General features: G+C 43.6%; 1 protein-coding gene across 1 annotated transcript in view; it reads right to left on the reverse strand.

Moving 5' to 3' along the window:
• Positions 1-17,208, reverse strand: part of RNF17 (ring finger protein 17) — a 229,934-nt gene that overhangs the window by 38,732 nt on the left and 173,994 nt on the right. The window contains exons 21-23 of the mRNA XM_044288148.1: positions 13,105-13,195; positions 12,204-12,319; positions 7,459-7,763 (exon numbers count right to left, since the gene is read on the reverse strand). Coding sequence (XP_044144083.1) covers positions 7,459-7,763; positions 12,204-12,319; positions 13,105-13,195 — 512 coding nt within the window. The remainder of the gene's footprint in view (positions 1-7,458; positions 7,764-12,203; positions 12,320-13,104; positions 13,196-17,208) is intronic.

Below are 17,208 nucleotides of genomic sequence, written 5' to 3' on the forward strand. Positions count from 1 at the left end.
GTTAAAAAATAAATATATATAAAAAAATATAAAATATATATAATCAGTCAATATTGTAACTTGAGGGACCACTGTATTCTGCGTTGACCTCATACAGCCATCATGATCATCCAAGTGCAGTGCGCTACAACATGCTCCGGCAAACGTCACATTGCCGCTGGCTTCGCGCCGTTCGCTGGCGAATGCGCAGTAGTTAAAGCGATGCCGTGCCAATATATATATTATATATATATTCAAAATCTACAATAAAAAAGGGACATTTTTGGGAAAGTGTTTTTTTCTATTTTAATGAAACTGTTAGGAGGTTAAGGGGACCTGCTGTAATTCCTGACATGTCGTAGGGGTACATCCTTTCGACAAGGAAAATGGTAACACCCAGTGGACAATTTATTCCTACATTTCTAGAAGTAATAAGAGATGCAGCATAATGCAGAGTTATAACAAAAGATGCCCCTGAACTCTTATGTCATTGGGGAATAAGTGTGCACTAAAACATGCCGGGAGACCTTACATGCCCTATTTATCAAGGTGAGCATGCCAAAGGGAGCAACATCTAGGCTATTAGACCCAGAGAAATCTTAGATCTGGAGATCGGTCAAAACCGTTCTTATGAAGGCTGGGATGGAATGACGACTGACTAGGTCTGTGTGCAAACTGACGAGAATCTTAGCCAGGTATTCTTGTCTTTTTGCAGTCTGGATGCTGACCTCTGGGTGAAATGTAATGTTCTGCTCAGTCATTATAAAAACAAAGTGGGCGTATTTTACTATACATGCCACAGTTATTATAATTCTCAGGAGTGCAAATTGACAAACAAATGGCAAATACTAAGGCTACTTTCACACTCTCGTTTTGTGCGGATCAGTCATGGATGGATCCATTCAGATAATACAACAGTCTGCATCCGTTCAGAACAGATCTGTTTGCATTATCTGTATCATAGCCAAAACGGATCCGTCTTGAACACTATTGAAAGTCAATGGAGGACGGATCAGTTTTCTATTGTGCCAGATTGTGTCAGTGAAAACGGATCCGTCCCCATTGACTTACATTGTGTGTCAGGACGGATCCGTTTGGCTTAGTTTCATCAGACGGACAACAAAATGCCACAAGCATGGTTTTGGTGTCAGTCTCCAAAGCGGAATGGAGACTGAACTGAGCGGATTCTTTTCCATTCAGAATGCATTAAGGCAAAACTGATCCGTTTCGGACCGCTTGGGAGAGCCCTGAACGGATCTCACAAACCGAAAGCCAAAACGCCAGTGTGAAAGTAGACTTCTATTACTGAAACTTGGGGGGCTAGCCAGGGATGTGAGCGGCCGCTTGTCTGCTGGGCTCCTGTGCACTCTCGGCTGTATATCCGGAAATTTCTGAATCCCCTTGCTGCAAAAGTACTTACCTTGCTCCTGACCTCCTAAGGATCCCTCTGGTACCTGGCAGGAACAAAACCTCCTCGCCATGACTAAGAAAAAAAGAGACGAAAGGTGCTGATAAGATGGCGCCGGAGCGGCAACTCCTGGGCCGCGCAGTGGAGGTGCAACAGGAGGCCGTGGCAAAGTTTGAAAAATAGGCCCGCTGGACTTAAACACTAGCTGCAAAAGGACCTCACAAGAAGCAGCAGCCTCGACAAGATGAGTCAGGCCTGGACTCAGATAATGAGACAGTCGGTGCCAGAGCAGAGGCCATATGTAGCCCCAATAGACCTAACCTCTTGCAGACACGTGGCGCAGAAGTGGATTCGTGGGCCCAGGAATCGGACTCAGAGGAGCCAACCCTTAAGGATGTAATGCATGCCATCGCCATATGTGGCAAATCGTTTAACACTCTTACAGTACAGATGGGAGCAATAAAAGAGCACAGTTAACATTGGCTTGCTTAATGATTACAAGATTGTGGTTCTCTAGGAACTCCCCCAATGTAAAGATGTGGGTTAATATAGTGAATAAAGTCAAAAGATATGAAAGCATTTTATATAAGCAAAGAAAAAAAATGAGGATAAGTGGAAGAGGATTTGGTTACCCTGGAGGTTTTAGGGAATAGAGGGAGTTTGTACTTTTAAGAAGATTTTCCAGTCGCTTCCTTTTTTCTCCTCTCCCTGCCCCTCTTTTTTCCCCCCTACCAGAGACGCATCGCAAACGGGGGTTGACAGGGTAGTTTGGGTGGGATAGGGGTACCAAGGGGTTATTATAAACTAGATTTATTATATATTATTTTTTTTTTATTATTATTTTTGAAGGGATTGTATTATGAATTTACTAAAAAAGATTATAAAAAACAAAACAAAAAAAAACATTGTTAGACACGACTTAAAGGGAACCTGTCACCGGGATTTTGTGTATAGCGCTGAGGACATGGGTTGCAAGATGGCCGCTAGCACATCCGCAATACCCAGTCCACATAGCTCTGTGTGCTTTTATTGTGTAAAAAAACTGATTTGATACATATGCAAATTACCCTGAGATGAGTCCTGTCCCTGACTCATCTCACGTACAGGACTCATCTCAGGTTAATTTGCATATGTATCAAATCTTATTTTTTCAAGAATAAAAGCACACAGAGCTATAGGGACTGGGTATTGCGGATGTGCTAGCGGCCATCTAGTAACCCATGCCCTCAGCTCTATACACAAAATCCCGGTGACAGGTTCCCTTTAAAGAAACTCGCTGAATGCACAACAGCCCTGGGAGATGTGGAGGATGCAATACAACCACGCAAAAGAGATGTAGTGGAACATACACGAAGGTTGGATTCAGTGGAAGCCAGAACAATGTGCCGGATGGTAGGGGTGCCGGAGTGGAGACTTTGACCCCACTATTTGCTGTTGAAAGAGCCCACAGAGTCCGAACTCGTCCATTACCACCGGGCACGCCACCACAGCCTGTGCTAATGAAGATATTACACTACAGAGATCTGGACATTATTCTAAGAAAAGCTAGAGACTTGCCTGAACTCTCCATCAATGGTCAAGGTGTCGCTCTTTCACGATTATTCCCTAGAGGTACAGAAGAGAAAAGAGCAGAGACATAAAGCGTCGCTTGAGGGCGCTCAACATCCCATATTCCATGCTGTACCCAGCAAAACTTGGGTGGTTGCCCTAGGTTCCACCAGATTTTTTGAAGAATTGAAAGAGGCGATTTGATGGCTGGATCGGCATGAACGCCAATTGAGAGAAGACAGGAACCAGGAGGATTAAATAAACACTCACATCCAAGCGCAAGTACCATGATCACCCACAATGAGACTGAGTGCGCATGATTGGGCAGGAGGGTTGTTGTGTAGGGTTAACATGGTATGCTGACAGGGTCATGTAAAGGGAGAGTATGGATATAACCGACTACAGCAGGGAGTATATAGGAATGGATTGCCTTGTTCAAAGGCTTGCCGAGAGACATGCAGGAAGCCGAGGCGTAGACGGCTTCATTAATCGTGGTTATATATTCTGTTTTTAATACTGTTTTGTTGACATCTGTATAAGGAGCACCACCCTCTTTCTGGAGGCTATCTAACCAGTCTTGGTGCCAGCAGGTACTATTTGGTCCCACAGACCTACAACTAGGTGCCTTAGTGGGGGCCTGCTGAGAAGATCAGCACTGGTTTTGGTATATTATTGGTATACAACCTGGGGGACTGCAACTATGATATATGAGGTTTTGAGAAGTAGAATAAGGGTTCGTGCTATAACCCGAGAGCACAACTTATATAGTACCTGCCACTGACTTTGTGGAGTTACACGAGGGGTTCATTTATGTTGCTAATTCGCTGAGGCTTTTGAGCTGGAATGTCAGGGGGATAAAGGAAGCCAATAAAAAGGAGGGCTATTATGGAAGTATGAAACAATACCAACCTCTGATATGTTGCCTTTAAGAAACACACTAAGTGGAGGACCAGACCCATTTACTCACTCCCCAGTGGGCAGGGCACTACTATCGTGCCACATACTCTACCTATGCAAGAGGAGACCATAGGAACATAGCATTTAATGTATATCTAAAAAGATAGATGAGGAGGGGCGATATATATGTCTGCAATGCAGAATATTGACGATCCCCTGTATTATAGTAGGCATCTATATTCCGCCGCCATATTCACCACTGGTGATTAGGAGGGTTCTCTATTTTCTGGCTAAGTTACCAGACATCCCGGTAATATTACTTGGGGACTAACAATGTAATTCACCCGGTTTTAGATCGATTCTGTCCTAATATCCAACCAACATCTGGGGAAATTACCCCATTTGGGAGATTATTGCAGGAAGCCCTCCTCCTGGATTATTGGAGGTTGAGGAACCCACAGATAAAATAATACTCCTGCTACTCTAGTACTTATGGGTCACTATCCAGGACAGATTTAATCTTTGGCATCACCCCTGATGGGACAACTAATTCGGGACATACAATATCTTCCCCGTAGAATATCAGACCATTCCCCCGTGCTTGTCACAGCCAACTTCCTTCCTCCTGTACTGCGGGGATGCATGGTGTGGGAATTTAACCCATACTGGCTTAATGTGCGGTCGGATGCGGCGGGTATATGGGACAAACTGAAAGAGTTCTTTATGCATAATCTCCCCTCGGCACCCCAGCTCGTAGTTTGGGACACTATGAAGGCTTTCCTACGGGGGTATTAATTGCAGAGGTAAACCAAAAAAGAAACACTAGGGCCAAAGTAAAAGGCCCCCTACTAGATGTAGAGAGGGCTGAAGCCAGTTATATTGTAAACCCATCTATTGAACAAGAGGAAGAATGGCGAGGAGCACAACACAGGCTGAATGAACGCTTGCTACTGAACGCAAGAAATAAACGTTTCTTTCAGAAACAGACGTATTGTGAGGAACGAGAAAGGGCAGGTAGATTACTGGCTACGGTTTCTAGGGCTCAGCAACAATCAGCCTATATAGCTGCTCTCTGCAACTGAAGAACTCTGTACAGCTCCTGAAAACATGCTCTAAAATATGCACTTGTTGTATTCCTCCCTGTATATATCTAAAACTTCTACATCTGAAGTGGAGACTTTATACCCTTACTACAGAACAGGGGCATCTAGCATATTTCTCTATCAATCTAAAAGAAATGGAGGAGGCGGTGGATAGTATGTCTAAAAAGGCCCCGGGGAGATGGATTGCCAGCGGAGATGTATAAAACCTATTCCTCAATCCGTTTACCCCATTTACTAGAGGTTTATAATGAGGCTAAAAAGCAGGGTAGATTACCAACCTCCATGAATGAAGCCATAGTGGTGGTACTCCCTAAACCGGGTAAAGGCGTTCTGGTAGCGGAGTCCTATAGACCCATATCTCTACTCCAGGTAGATGTTAAAATATTAGCGAAAGTACTGGCAACTCGCTTAAACTCAGTAGTAATGTCACTTATTCACACTGATCAGGCTGGCTTTATGCCGAACATGTCCACAGCAGTAAATATCCGGCGATTATATTTAAATATTCAGGCTAGCCAGGTCCACGCCTTGAATGCGGGGGTTGCATCCCGTGATGCAGGCAAAGTATTCGACAACGTGGAAGGGCGATACCTGTGGACAGTGCTGGGAAAGATGGGCTCTGGACCTGAGTTTATTAAATGGATACAACTACTCTATGCCTGTCCCACGGCCCAAATATGGGTGAAAATTCTCAGACTCCTTTTCCTTGCACAGAGGGACTAGACAGGCTGTCCTCTGTCGCTGCTACTATTTGCATTAGTGATGGAACCTCTGGCGGCGGCGCTTAGCGCAGCAGCAGCAAGAGGCTTCTAATATGGGTCCTTATCAGAAAAGGTTGCCTTACATGCAGATGATCTACTACTGTTTTTAGATGAATGGGCTTCTTCTCTTCCAGAGGCCATGTCGATAATAAACCATTTTGGTAAGCTGTCTGGCTTGGACATTAACTGGACAAAGTCGGTATTGATGCAATTGACCAATACAAAAAGTGACGTTAACCCCACTGCAGGGCTACAGGTAGTCACATCTTTTAAATACCTGGGAATTCAGGTGTCGGCCAGGACCCAGGACTTTGGGAAGTTGAATCTTGTCCCTTTGCTGGATAAATTCAGATGCAAGGTACAGGCCTGGACCTGATTGCCCCTCACTCTAGTCGGCTGCACAAATCTACTAAAAATGATTCTCATGCCCCAGCTTCTATACGTGTTGCATAATGCCCCGATTTGGATACCACTTCAATTTTTCTATAAAATAAATGTGATCTTCACAGATCTATAAAATTCACAACGCAGGGACTCACGGTACCGGATCCATGGATATATTATTTGGCGGCCCAATTACAACAACTTAGGGGATGGTGAGATGGGGATAAGGTCAACACAACTGGACGGATTGTACGGCATCTCAACCGTATGTATTGGGAACTAGCTAAAGTGTCAAATGTGCAGGCATGAGAGGTATACGTAACACCCAACTATTTGCTAATGGTACTCTTAAGGCGTTTACTCAGCTACAACAGGAATTTAGCCTACTTAAGACATTCTTTTATTCATACCTGCAAGTAGAACATGTCAAAAAGTCCCAAGAGAAACAGGCTGCTATAACACCTGCGGCAAAACACACCATCATAGACCTCACTGCCACGCATGGAGACACAATGGAGTGAGATTACACCACTAAAGTCTTATGGAAATGCAATATTAGAAACCTCCCATGCAGCTTCATGAGAAATGGAAGCTAGACGTTGCAGACTTGACCGGGCAGATGTCGGAGGAAGTGTTACAGGATTTCCCTGAGGTGGAAGTAAGTGAGGCTCACAGGGTCTCTCAATTATATCTGCTCCATTGAGTAGTGAAGAAGAAAATAGGATAGAGAAGATGACTTGTGTCTGAGATGTGATGAGCCAAATGCGGATTTAATACACCTCATGTGGAACTGTCCACGGCTAAGACACTACTAGACAGACGTTGTTGGAGTAATCTGTCAGCACTGATATGTATTATGGGTTATGTGAAGACACCAGGGAGGAAAGTAGCTATTATACACATTCTATACCAGGCAGGGGCCTGATTGCTTGTATCCTGTTGTTTTTCAAGAAAAATGTTTAATAAAAATCTGATAAAAAAAAATATATTACCAAAACTTCAGGCAACTCCATCATGCAACCATGCCTGTTTTGCAGACTGCAAACCTCGGATCCACAAAACACAGACACTGGCCACGTGCATCCTGCAGTCCCACCTTCCACAGGTCCTGAACTATTTAACAAATGCCTATTCTTGCGCACAGAACGAACAAGAATAGGACATCGGGACTGTGGAACGGACATACAGATGCAGACATGGTGTGCCGTCTGCGTCTTTTGCGGCCCCATTGAAATTAACGCATTTTTGTTCCGCATCTGATCCCCGTTTTTTGCAGATTGGATGCGGAACAAAAATACGATCGTCTGAATGGGGCCTTACAGAGTAATTATCCACACATATATTTATGTATCTACTAGTAACTTGTAAATGAAATTACCCAAACATTCCTGGATTACATATATTGCTCCATCTTCAGCAACATGGAGGACTTTAGCTGAAAATTTCTTCTCATCAGGCAGCAAGGGCGGCAAGTACGGTTCAGCAACCATCGGCTCCACCGCTGCTTCTTCAGGCACTGCAATGTTACTTGGCTCACTTGTCACTATCTTGGCACACTCGGGATTTGAATCTCTTGCACGTTCTTCTACTGGATCTTGCTCTTGAAGACAACTCTTGGCAGACAGCGGTGTTCTTTTATCGTGAGCTTCTAGCACGGGTAGCACGGGATTCAGCTTGTTCATCCTGTGAATGAAACATAGGATGCTGAAGCTGGCTATGCACATTAGAGGTGTATCAGCCAAACCCACAGATTTCAGCAGATTCAGTCGATGGCTAGTCACCATCTTTTACCTAGTTCCCTTGAGAACTAGATGGGTGACCTATTTGTAGCCCCACAGAATAAGCACGACGTGTACCAATAAGAGATTAACAGAAGCCACAAAACTTAGTGGGACATTTCATCATGACTACTTCACATTCTCACCCGTCCTGGGGTTTAGAATGAATGGAGTGGCTGGTCACACATGTGCCGTTTTGCTCCATTCATTATCTACGGGACTGTCCAGGCTACTTCCAGCAGCTCCACAGAGAATTAAGAGAGTTAGTAGGAAGTACGCTCAGCCTGTTGCCCTACCGGAACGGGATCGGTGCGGTCAGCCCAGTTAGTTGACACCTATCCAGTGGACAGAGGATCACTTCAGTACTTGGCACAACCTCTTTCAAATAGAAGTGAATGGAGCAGTGGTCACACAAGCACATGACTAAGTCATTCACACAGGCGACTCAAGACTCCCATTTTTAAGGCTAAGACTATATATATATAGCACAAAAAAAAAAAAGTTTTGGTTCATTAGGTGGTGTTTTTGTTTTCAAGATCACAGCATGCTGTAGCTCTTGCCGTTTTTATTTTTTAGGTGTTTTGACATCACCTTTTCTATAGGTGGAAAAAGGACAAGAAACAAATGCAATTGGTCAAACACGTTGAGTGGTATTTATTACCTAGCTACGCCAATTTTCTGTCGACTGCAGCAAAATATAGCTTCAAGTGGCATTGGAATACCGCCCTGGCAATTTTCCAAAAGGGGGCATGACGACAGGTCCAGCGCGTTTATCTTCATTTACGTACGTTTTCTGGAGTAAATGAACATGAAATCTATGGCAGCTCCAAGCTGTTGTGGATTTCAGTTTAGTCGCACAGACTGCCAGAGGATGCACCCAATTTATTAAGAGGTCTGGGCTCGCCATAATTCAGGCACATCCTTCGGCAGTGCAGGGGATATTAAGATTGGCGCAGAAAATAACCAGTCTTGATAAATCTCTCCCGCTGTTTGCAAAAACTGCCGAAAAAAGATGAAGGTGCTGTACAAAAAAACCACGTGCAGTTATTCTGACATTTATATGCCCCCCTCCGAAAACAAATTATATATTTTTTTTTTCCTATACATGTAATGCATATTCATGCATGTATCTTACTACAGCTATGCAGTACATTTGTTCTAACAGGTAAAACATTTATTTATTTTTTTACATATTTTGCAAACCACACCACACTGTGGCAATAAAACGTGAGTGGTTTTGCTATGCAGCACACTACTGAAATGTGTAAAACCACCCATCTAAAAGTCTAGGTGCAGCCCCCTCCCGTCACCTCTCCCAGAGGTTCACCCCTTCCTGAGTCACCAGCAACTCCTTCTCACTCAAAATGGCCCCTACCCAACTGACCTCTCCCCGATAACCCCTCCCACGGGTTGCCCTAGCAACAGCCCACCTCTGTCAGTTGAAAATCTACGGTTGGAGAGGCGGAGCTTGTTCCATGCGAATTTCAGGTGCCAAAATAATGCTGTATTCTCATGAGCAGAAAATACGTATCAAAGACAAACTGAAAGCAGATGGCATTAGGCTCCATTCAGACGTCTGCAAATGGGCCCGCAATATCGGGAACAGGTGCGGACCCATTTATTATCAATGGGGCAGAATGGAATGCTCTCCGCATCTCCGGAGTGTGGCCCCGAACTTCCGGTCCGCGGCTCCGCAAAAAAAATAGAACATGTCCTATTCTTGTTCTATGGGGGTGCCAGCCGGGTGTATTGCGGATCCGCAATACACCACGGACGTGTGAATGGACCCAAAGTCTCATCAAACGGTATCAAAAGGCACCGAAAACATTAAATAATAAAGATGTGCCCCAGCTGCTGATCTGATGGTCCCTGCTGGTCTCTGTATATTTACATGCATCACTGATCAAATTTCATCAAGAAAACGAAAAAGTAGAATTTAACATTCCAGAGTTATGTTACTAAACTATTTTACCCCGCTACAACCTGTTAAGTGTATCTGCATTGTCATCCTGTGTAATTTAACATCACATTCTCACAAATGTGCATATTGAAACCCTTGTTGAATGCATTTGCTGTAATTTCCATGTACACCAGCAGGTGGCAGCAATGTTTAGTAAGGTCTTAGTTCAGTTTAGCATATCTAGACTGGAATAGTTTATTCCAGTTTAGCTCCCCCTCTATGAGCAGAAGCGGGTTGGCCTATGTCCTGCCTCATGAGGAGGAGAAGGAAGTTCAGGGAGTGTGCAAGCCACCTCCGGCTAGGGGAAGGCTGTGCAGGAAGGAGCTCCCAGTTCTAGGGATCCCAACCCAGGATCTTGTCTCGGTTAAGACCAAAGATCTTCATCCTCAGCCTGAGCCTTAAGCCTCAGCTGGTAGAAAGCAAGCTGCCACCTCCAGATCTCCAGGAAAAGCCATTCCCTGTGAGCCAACTGTGATTAACTATCCAGAGACCAGGAGAAGCCAAATTCCTCCTCAGCTAGTCAGTTCCATACACAGCAGAAGATAGACAGAGCAGAAGACAGATTCCTGCCATATTCTCCAGGCATATGATAGAAGCAGAAAAGATATTGATCCCTGCCATACATTGCCAATACCTGCTGGGACCCAAGACTAATGATGTATCTCATATGGATTAATGCTGCCTCCAGTAAAGACAAGTTGAATTGTATTCCAAGTCTGGATCTCATTCATTACTACGAAATTCCTCAATTACTCCTACTAGCAACACACTCATTTATTGCAAATGAGCCAGGATCCAGGAGTCCAAAGGTAGGAGACACCATTGACACTATTACTACACAGAGACATTACCCCCTCTGGCATTCCTAACCTGGTACGTGAGTTGCAACACCTTAAAGGGCCCTAAGACTGTACCCTGCGCACGCTGCAATTGGCGTCACGAACAAAAACTATAGACTTATATACCCATATCCGGACCCACTGCATAATATGGCGTCCGTGTAACCGTACCACGGTCCTGCTCATTGCATAGAATCATTGACACTCAATTAGGGGGAAATTTTTGTTGTTGATCTATACAGATATGGTTCATACGAGACACACCTTAAAGGGGCCGTCCCATCTTGGATATTAGGGGCATATTGCTAGGCTATACCGCCAATATCCAAACTAAAAAAACTGTTACAGCACTCACCAGCATGAAATCATCTTTATTTCTTTATTAAAAGCAGACACTGTAGTAGGACGCGCGGTGCCCAGGAAGCAGCTGTTTCACGCTGATCAGTGCTTCCTCAAAGCCTGCATCACCCCCCAGTGTCTGGTAGGTGCGGGTCCCAAAGGTTGGTCAATCCTTAGAATGGAGCCTGCAAAGTGCAGGAGGGCGCACCCGTCCTCTATTCATTTCTATGGGACTGTCCCATTGAAATTAATGGTAAGCGCACCGAGCAAAGGGGGCCACCTCTCACTTCTATGGGCTTACAGAAAAAGAAGAGCTCTGGCTTTTTGGCAGTCCCATAGAAATGAATGGAGAGTGGCCATGCATGTGCGATGTGCTCTCCTGCATTCCATTCCATTGGGACCCACACCAGACATTTGGGGCATACCCTAGCAACATGCACCCAATGTCCAAGATGGGACAACACCTTTAAAGAGGACAACTAATGCCTTAGGAACAAAATGGCCAAAAGGTTTATTTAAAGGAGAACTCCACCGGGACTTATGCAAAATTACTGTGGTTTAATAAAGTGACACAGAAAAGTCACACAGACATTGTGCAGATACTGGGAAAAGGTGGTTTCCAGCCAGTAGTTGCAGAGAGAGCAGAGCCTCTAGGTGTAATGGTAACGCCCCCGTTGCTCCTAGAGTCTCATTTGCATATATTAAATCATCATATTTATCAGCAATGCGGGCACATATGAACATGGGATCAACACGGATGTCTTCAGCTGCTAAGTGCACATGTAACAGTCAGTGTCACAGGTACCAATCTGCTGACAGAGGCCCTTTAATCCCTAAACAATGTTTATCACCTATTTGCTGGGGGTATACTCACTGGAACCTCCACTAAACCCTGAGTCTCTCGTGGAAATAGAGCAGTAGTGCACATGCATGACCACAACTCCATTCACTGTCTATGGGATGGATGGGGATAGCTGAGCACTGTATTTGGCAGTTCCACTGACAGGGCAGTAGTCACACATGCACACTACCACATCGTTTCACCTAAAAAACTAACGTTTAGTGTCAATTGGCCAAAGCCGCAGTGATCCAAAATTTAGGCAATCGCACGTTCAAAATGTCTCAAAACAAAGCTGAACATTCAGAAACGTTTGCCTATTCCAGATTTCTATTGGTTTTGGATATAAGTCGGGTTACCCGTACACACCTTCTGTCTCTCAGCGCTAATCCTTTCTTCACCAAGACATCAGAGATATCAAGCATATTCTGAGCTTCATTTTTAAGTTTAATTCTAACTGGCAAAGGCCATACTGACGCATCGTCCTATAGAGGAAAACAAGAAAACTGAGACTTGTCTCATATTTACGGAAACAACTTATCTATAAAATACCTTGACATGCAATCATTTCGCCTTTATACATTAATAGTCATTTCTTCTGAGGAGATAATAGAAGCTTTCACCACAGTGAACCAGGGGGTGCTACATACGTGGCAAAGTAAATGTACATGTGTGCAGTCACTCTATAACCTTTGCATTTTTATAGAAAGGGACCGCACATGAGTGCTGACTGCCATGTATGAGCCTTCTCCTGATAGAAAGGAGCCTTTAGTATTAATATGGAATCTGAGGGGTTAACCAGCCAGGATTGCCAGCTGCTGTAGGTGGTTGTCAGCTCCTGAGCCCACTCCATACACTCCCTGTATGAAAGGGTTAGGCTTGCTGTACTACTGTAAAGTGCAATTGTTATTTATTTTTTTAAAGGGGAACTACTCGAGAAACCCCTCGTAACAATTGCCTTTTTCATGCAAGGTCCCTTTCCAAGAACATGAATACTGGTCACTAAAGCTCACAAGTTCTCTCTAGGTTTTCTTAACTCTATATTCAATTCAATTGATCTAACTTTTGTGACTTGTTTCTATGTCCACATGTCCATGTGCCAGCCGTGTTACTTGCCAGTTTTTCTTGCTTGTGCCATGGACAAATGCAGATTTAACTGTCAAAGTGATCAGCCCATAACACATGAAAGAAAACCTGACAAAGGGGGGTTAGTGGGGCACATTACTACAGCATGTGTGTGTAACAAATAGAAACCGTTCACAGCACTGACTTCAATTATCATTCGGACTGTGGCTTCGCTAAGATAACAGGAAAGAAAATCACAAGCTGTTGCAGTCCAGTTCTGACTTCCTCCAGCGGGCCTGCAAAACATAGAAAAAGCATCTAATTATTAGTTACGGGTCGGTTCAAATCATGTCTTCGCTGAGCTTTCTGCCAGAGAAATACACGTGAATACCCGAAACTGGTATTCAAATATATTCCTCAGTATATCCATTCCTTTCAAAGTATAACTGTCATCTTTTTTTTTTTTTTTTTGGAGTATTGGATTGTGGTGATTAATATCTCCTTGGTGGCCCTATTTCAACTTTTCACTGTGTATTCAATTACCCCTTAATTCCACAGTTTTGTTCCCTGCACTGCCTACTTTTACCTCTGCTTAAAATTAGGTTGCTATGCATGTCCGTCTATGTGCTGAAGACTATGGGCCAGATTTATCATTAGCTCAGGTCAGAATAATGGAGTGAAAAAGTCCCCAAAAAAGTCCCAAACGCTAAAACTGCGCACAAATTAGCGACTTTTTCTGCTGCTCTGCACTATGCTCGCCAGTTTTCTGAAAGTGGGCGTGTTTTCTTATGTAAATGTATCTCTAGACAGATTTACTATTGGGACTATTTAAAAAGTTGCAATTTCACTCCAGTGAGGACCATGCTTATCTTATGAGACTTTTTAATAGAACATGCGACTTTTACATAAAAACGTGTGACTTTTTCATAAAAACTTGCGACTTTTGTAAAGCTGCTTACTGATGGATAAACTGCTACAGTCAAACCACATTCATTACAGTCTTTAAGGGCCAATCATAAATCTGACTTGGCTAAAACTGACTTTAGCCATATGTTAAAGTGGAGTGAGCTGTCAGAGGAATGATAAATCTGGCCCTATGTGTTGAAGAAGGCAGAAGAAGCAGGCTGTGTGCAAGGTCAGATTACAGACAGCCAGGGACTGTGTCTAAATGATTAAAGCCAGGTCCTCCCCAGCAGCTGATAACAGTGCCTGGGCTGTGTGCACTTCTCCCTGTCCCTGCGCTTGGCAGACGCTCCCTCACTCAGCAGACTGGGACAATGCAGAGCTGAAGCAGCGCAGAGCAGGGAAGGGAAGGGAGATCTGCCATCTGCTCAGTGTATAAATGAAAGCAACATGTGGTAAGAGGACCCCTTTCTGCTGCAGGAGATTAACCCTTTAGGGGGAGGGCTCTGGTTACTGACACTTTTGGGGGGCTATTGTTACTGGCTAGTGAGGGTAGGCGGGATTAGCCTCAGGGTGAGGGCAGTGGCGGCCATCTTAACTAAATAGAGAAATTGCAGTTTTATGCAGACTGGTTGCTAAGGGCTGAATCTTATTAAATATGGAGTAAGTCAGTCTAATAGTAACTGATTCTGGAATATCATGTTATTAGTAACTACACATATGAAAATTGAAATTAGGGTCTAAGTGTGACAGTTCTCCTTTAATGTAGCAGGGTCAAAAAAACTAAATAAATAATAATTAGAAAATTAAACTCTGAACCCAATAAGCGAACACTTGGGATTATAATACCATAATATTGTACTTCTACCAAACTAGGACGGCTTACGATTTTGAAACACTAGAGAGCTGGAGAAGTACATAGAATTAAGGCCAGTTCACGTGACTGGTTTTGAAAACCATGCTTACAATTTTTTTTTTAAGGATAACTTTTTTGCTAAAGTGTAGGGCAAGTGATGAGTAACAATTTTGCAATGGACTTTATTTAGCCAAAACGTTTATTTTTGGTAGAAAACTGGGGCTGAAATGGCCCTTAGCAGCACTCTTCAAATGAGCGTTGTTAAGCGCCATCCGTCCATTAGAAAAGACGGGCTGTGCAGACGCTGTGCTTCTGACTCGTGCTTCCCTGGGAGACAGAAGGCTGGGCACAGGAGTCTTAGGAGTTAAAATTGCATTTATATTCCCCCTTTCTATGCAATCTAATGCTCCTTTACATTCACTGACCTGCGATCCCTGTGATAATAATTAATGTAGCAGCCACCTTAAGTAGAAGCACTGTGTGCAGTGAGCCGGCGGCTACATGAATTATTATCACAGGGATCGCAGGTCAATGAATGTAACGGAGCATTAGATTGCATAGAAAGGGGGAATATAAATGCAATTTTAACTCCTAAGACTCCTGTGCCCAGCCTTCTGTCTCCCAGGGAAGCACGAGTCAGAAGCACAGCGTCTGCACAGCCCGTTTTTTCTAATGGACGGATGGCCCTTTGCAACGCTCATTTGAAGAGTGCTGCTAAGGGCCATTTCAGCCAGTTTTCTACCAAAAATAAACGTTTTGGCTAAATAAAGTCCATTGCAAAATTGTGACCTATCACTTGCCCTACACTTTAGCAAAAAAAATAATAAGACAGTTATCCTTTAAGCGCGGAATCTGTGTGCGGTTTTTCATGCAGTGTTTTGACCAATGTGTGTTCACTTAATACTGAGCTGTATTTTCAGATTGAGGTTTTTGAAACGGGTCTGCAAAAATAAATAAATGAAAATGCGGAGAATGCACATGGAGCTGTTTTTTTTAATGCTTCCCATTCATTTCAACAGGAGATCCAGCACTGATTCTGCCTCAAGATAGGACATGCTGCTTCTTTTTTTACACATGTACAAAAACAAAACACAAGTGCTGCTTCCCATCGAAATAAATGGGAGGCTGTTTTGAGGTGTTTTTTTTGGAGCTGATTTTGAAGCAGTAACGCTCCAAACTCAGAGCCAAAACACCCAGTGTGAACTGGTCCTTATAGTATCAGCACCCAGTGTCTGACTGCAAACTAGCAAATAGAGACCATTTTTCCATATGTATGAATTACAGATTATGGAGGCTCCTGTTATCCACCTATAATAGCTTCTAATAGTTTATGTGCAGTATAAATAGCCAATTGTCATAGGAATGAAGGGAAAAAAAGGAGAAGACTATTAGATCAGTGGGAGTCCAACTGCTGGAACCACCACTAATCACATGAACAAAATTAATGTAGTGACAGGTTAAGCACGCGCACTGCTGCTTCATTCATCTCTATAGCACAGTACAAGCACTTGACTATCTCTGGCTGTCCCATAGAGATAAACATGTACACCCTGCTACTCTATTCACATCTGGGTAGCTGTACTCCTGATCGGTGGGGTCCCCGCAGTTGCACCCTCACTGATCTAACATCCTGTGGACAGGAGATAATGCTAAGTAACTGGAATACCCTTCAAGACAAAAGGGTGTTTAATCGCCACTGATGCTACGTCTTTGCACGTTATTCTAAACAGGAGACCAGGCGAGAATTTGAATGGTAAGTTAAAGGGGTGTGCTGTTCCAGCTTTATTCTTCTATTTTACTAATTGCTGTGTTCGCATTATCCTGTCATTTATTATGTTGTGTAACGCTGCCATCCCTGTGGTTATTCTTATAATTTATTTATAGTGTGTTATGTAAATTCCCATTGCAATTGCTCTCCTCCCTCTTTTGTGACATCACATCCTCTGGAAGGTCCTTCGTACTTCCTCTTTGTTGCAGACTTCAAGGTGGTGAGCGCAATTCTTTTTGACCTCTAATATCCCTAATATCCTCTAGCATACCTGATTCTCTGCATTTGTTTCCAAGCAAAGCAATCAATAAATTATCAAAGCTTCACCATTGTATTCTCCTCACTGGATTATCACATGCAACTGGTGCCTATATCTGGAGATATTAGTTAGTTCAGCTGGTGCCTATATCTGGAGATATTAGTGACTTCAGCTATCTACCATTGCTTGTACAGGGGCTATCACTCACAACCAATCAGGGGATTTTCTCTAACGTACATCTGTGGCAGAATAGTCAAAAAGAAGCTTAAATCTACAGTCTTGCATGTCTACACACAGTCCGCCATCTTACACGCACGTGGCTTCATAAGCACAGTGCACAAGCTGGAATACCCTCTTAAAGAGACAGTACCGCTTAAACAGAAAAAACATGTTCACAAGAGGCTTAGCGGATCTCTCAGTAACTGAACATACAGAAAGTAACCCTGCTCCCAAAAACTCAGATATGCAGGAAGCAGAGTCCATGTTAACTGAAGAACAAGCCGTACGATCTAAACGTGTTATC

The sequence above is a fragment of the Bufo gargarizans genome, chromosome 3 (assembly GCF_014858855.1).
Source record: "Bufo gargarizans isolate SCDJY-AF-19 chromosome 3, ASM1485885v1, whole genome shotgun sequence".
In the NCBI taxonomy this organism is placed as follows: Eukaryota; Metazoa; Chordata; class Amphibia; order Anura; family Bufonidae; genus Bufo; species Bufo gargarizans.